The sequence below is a fragment of the Pristiophorus japonicus genome, chromosome 24 (assembly GCF_044704955.1).
Source record: "Pristiophorus japonicus isolate sPriJap1 chromosome 24, sPriJap1.hap1, whole genome shotgun sequence".
Taxonomy (NCBI): Eukaryota; Metazoa; Chordata; class Chondrichthyes; family Pristiophoridae; genus Pristiophorus; species Pristiophorus japonicus.
Window position 1 is genome coordinate 23,937,030 of NC_092000.1, and position 4,319 is coordinate 23,941,348.

At 47.9% G+C, this 4,319-nt stretch overlaps 1 protein-coding gene across 1 annotated transcript; it reads right to left on the bottom strand.

The window, feature by feature from the left end:
- Positions 1-2,620: 2,620 nt before the first annotated feature.
- On the bottom strand, positions 2,621-3,244 carry LOC139237847 (sodium/potassium/calcium exchanger 1-like). Its single transcript, XM_070867071.1, has one exon. It carries the CDS (start codon positions 3,242-3,244, stop codon positions 2,621-2,623), a length of 624 nt encoding a protein of 207 aa, XP_070723172.1.
- Between the last annotated feature and the right edge of the window lie 1,075 nt (positions 3,245-4,319).

Here is a 4,319-nt window from a genome sequence, read left to right on the forward strand (position 1 = left end):
GCGGAGCTCCCGGGCGATACTCCTCAACGCCGCCGGTACTGGCACACTGAATTTGCTGAGCGGCAATGCCGATGCTCATGACTGCAAACACCATAGCCCCCTTTATTTTTCTAGCGCCCTTCAGCTTAAAAACCTTTTGTGCCGTAGCTTACTGAAAATGCGATAGGGCAAAGGGACCTCAGTGGATGGTGGAACCAAAAGTCTACCTCCTTAACGATGTTCCCATTAAGCTATGCGGCCAGGCAGCAGTCTGGAGGTCCCACACAGCCAGCTCACCGGCTTTTAAACGGAAAAAAAAGCTCATTGCGCATAATGTATGCACCTGTGAGTATGCTCACAGGTTTGTAGAGCTGTGACCAAAGAAACCCACAAAAAGCACAAAAAAAAAACAAAGAAAAAGGGCATTGAAAAGTGTTTAGAGTGTCCCCCAGATCGGGGGGCACTTGACTTAAATGTTTAATTTTGCCTCCTTAAAAGAGTTGTAAAGCTGTGACTGTACACTCGCTGCCTTCTATGGGAAGTGGGCACCGGAAGGACTGGAGTCCATCATCACCCCCGGCAACCAAATTTTAATTTACCATGTATTGTTTAAAAAGTTTTATTTGTTAATTTGTCGGTTCTAGTGCCCCTTTACTAAGGGGGCATTTGATTTAAAGTTTCTACCAAAATAGTTGTAGAGCTGTTACCTGACAGTGTCACAAAAACTTGGCACCAGGAAATAAAGCTTTGTAGACAGGAAGTGCTCCCTCTCAAATAATAGATATGTTAATTATGCCTTATTCGATCATCCAAAACTCGGCAGCAAGCGTCCTAATTTGCATCAAGTCCCGCTCACCCATCACCCCCTGTGCTTGCTGACTTACATTGGCTTCCGGTTAAGCAACGCCTCGATTTCAAAATTCTCATCCTTGTTTACAAATCCCTCCATGGCCTCGCCCCTCCCTATCTCTGTGATCTCCTCCAGCCCCACAACTTCTGCAAGATGTCTGCGCTCCTCTAATTCTGCCCTCCTGAGCATCCCTGATTATAATCACTCAACCATTGGTGGCCGTGCCTTCTGTTGGCTGGGCCCCAAGCTCTGGAACTCCCTCCCTAAACCTCTCCACTTCTCCACCTCTCTTTCCTCCTTTCAGCTGCTGCTTTTGGTCATCTGCCTTAATTTCTTTTTATGTGGCTCGATGTCAAATATATTTGTTTTGTCTTATAACACTCCTGTGAAGTGCCTTGGGATGTTTTACTACGTTAAAGGTGCTATATAAATACAAGTTGTTGTTGTAGTCTAATAATGGTTTATGAAAATGATCTCTTTGTAAATTGGACCACAATTTGACTCTTTGGGAGTGTGTGGTTAGCCTCGTGTACATTGTTGGTGGCCAGAAAAAGTCCCGCTAGTTCAGACCTTCCTAACTGCAGGCAAAGAACACAGGACACAATGCGTGTATGGAAATTGTGTCCATCCAATCGCACGTAGAATTCATTTATTGCAACGTAGAGTGAGATACGTTGTTGATGATGCAGTTGTTCCTCGGAGATGTTTGTCATCTGATAAAGACAAGAGCAGAAATACAGATTTGGATTTTATCATGTTGCTAAAATATTTGGTTCAGAAACTCTATCACGCAGGTCCCATTTTCGAAGTCCACATTCCATTTAGTTATGTCGTGTGATGTGTCCATTACCGCAGCCTCATTAACTATATCAGTAGCCTAGAGTCTACACTCTTCCCTAAACCCCTCTGCCCTTCCATTCCCACACTTTTAAGACAAAACAACAACAACTTGTATTTATATAGCGTCTTTAGTAGTGAAATGTCCCAAGGCGATTCACAGGAGTATTATGAGATTAAAACAAATTGACAGCGAGACGCATAAGTAGAAATTAGCGCAGGTGACCAAAAGCTTGGTCAAAGAGGTAGGTTTTAAGGAACGTCTTGAAAGAGTAAAGAGAGGTAGAGAGGCGGAGAGGTTTAGTCAGGGAGTTCCAGAGCTTCGGGTCCAGGCAACAGAAGGCACGGCCACCGATGGTTGAGCAATTATAATCAGGGATGCTCAGGAGGGCAGAATTTGAGGAACACAGACATCTCGGGGGGTTGTGGGGCTGGAGGAGATTACAGAGATAGGGAGGGGGCGAGGCCAGGGAGGGATTTGTAAACAAGGATGAGAATTTTGAAATCGAGGCGTTGCTTAACCAGAAGTCAAGCAGAGCACAAGGGGTGATGGGTGAGCGGGACTTGGTGCGAGTTAGGACATGGGCAACCGAGTTTTGGATGACCTTGAGTTTACGTAGGGTAAGTTTACATAGTTTAAGACCTTCCATAAAACCCAACTCTTTGACCAAACGTCTTGCTACCTATCAAAGAGTCAAATTCGCAGAGACCCATGAACAAGTCACATTTTTCCAAGTACACATGTCCACCAAGGTTCTTCAATGACAAGGAAACAGTTTTGCACTACTAGCCTGAATTTCCTCATTCGAACTTACATTAAAATTACGCCAACCTTGCTCATGATAACGTACACTGAAATTTCCTGAGAATCTCATTAGCATACGGCAGAACATAAAATCTGCAGAAATTATCACGGAGAATCGGAGCCCAAGGAAAACATACGGGCCTGGAGATTCAGCTCTCCTCCATCCGACCATCGCCCTCCTCCATCCGACCATCGCCCTCCTCCATCCGACCATCGCCCTCCTCCATCCGACCATCGCCCTCCTCCATCCGACCATCGCCCTCCTCCATCCGACCATCGCCCTCCTCCATCCGACCATCGCCCTCCTCCATCCGACCATCGCCCTCCTCCATCCAAATATCACCCTCCTCCATCCGACCATCGCCCTCCTCCATCCGACCATCGCCCTCCTCCATCCGACCATCGCCCTCCTCCATCCGACCATCGCCCTCCTCCATCCGACCATCGCCCTCCTCCATCCGACCATCGCCCTCCTCCATCCGACCATCGCCCTCCTCCATCCGACCATCGCTCTCCTCCATCCGACCATCGCCCTCCTCCATCCGACCATCGCCCTCCTCCATCCGACCATCGCCCTCCTCCATCCGACCATCGCCCTCCTCCATCCGACCATCGCCCTCCTCCATCCGACCATCGCCCTCCTCCATCCGACCATCGCCCTCCTCCATCCGACCATCGCCCTCCTCCATCCGACCATCGCCCTCCTCCATCCGACCATCGCCCTCCTCCATCCGACCATCGCCCTCCTCCATCCGACCATTGCCCTCCTCCATACAAGCATCGCACACTTCAGTCCCACCAGTACGTCCCTCTTCCTTTTCTCATCACTCTAACCAACGCTCTCTGTCGTAATCCATGCTTTAACCTTTCATGTTGTTGCTTTGCCCAGTTGCCCTTTCCTTATCAATGCATGTATTCCAGGATTCAACCTCACTTGCCTCAGAATGTCAGAAGGAGGCGGTTTTGTTGCATGTGGCGATCACAGAATGCGTCAGACTGCGGTGCAGCCTTTATCTTTGGAACGTAGTCAATCCTTAACCGAGCAACAGGCTGTAAGTCCGCCCACTTTCACTTTAATTCTGGCGAAAAAGCGTAAGTAATTGTTATGAATGTGAATATTCCAGGAAATAATTAAAACCGAGCAGCTTTCCATCTGCCACTTTTGCTGGGTTCTGATCATATTTGATGCAATAAAAAAGCGTGGAATTCAATAAGAGCAAGAGTTAGATAAATATTAAGTCAGAATATTTTTATGTAATCATGAGCTGGTTGAAAGAAAAGTATTCTTACAGCGCCTCAGGATGTTCAAAAGCGCAGTGTAACCAATAAAGTACTTTTGGAGTGTAGTCACTGTTGTATTGTGGGAAATGCGGCAACCAACTTGCGCACAGCAAGCTCCCACACACAATGTTAAAATGACCAGATCACCTGTTATTCGCGTCATCATTTACCAACCTCGCCTCATGCCGCGAGATGGAGAACTTCAAAAAACGGGGAGTTTCCAAACACATCCTCGTCCTCACCCAGCCACCGCCTCTCCCACCAAAACCCAACATCGCCACACATTCGTCCCCTGACCCACCTGAGGTAGGGTGGTCTGCACAAGTGCGGGTTGTGGGGTGGAGGGGGCCGGGAGGTTCTGATCTCAGGCCGTGGCACAGACACATGACCCCTGTGAACGCAGAAATCTGTGAAATCGAAACGGAAAGTGCTGCCAAAATGAGAGAGAATCTATCAGAATCTGGAATGAGAAAGGACAAGTTAATGTTCTGACTGTATCCTGGCACAGGGTGTCCACCTGGAATTTGAACCATGTCGTTTCTGTTCTCTGTGACTTTCCAGCATTTT

What these genes read in the sequence shown, in the direction of transcription:
- LOC139237847 (XM_070867071.1), bottom strand. Translation starts at nt 3,244, where the DNA reads ATGGAGGAGGGCAATGGTCGGATGGAGGAGGGCGATGGTCGGATGGAG.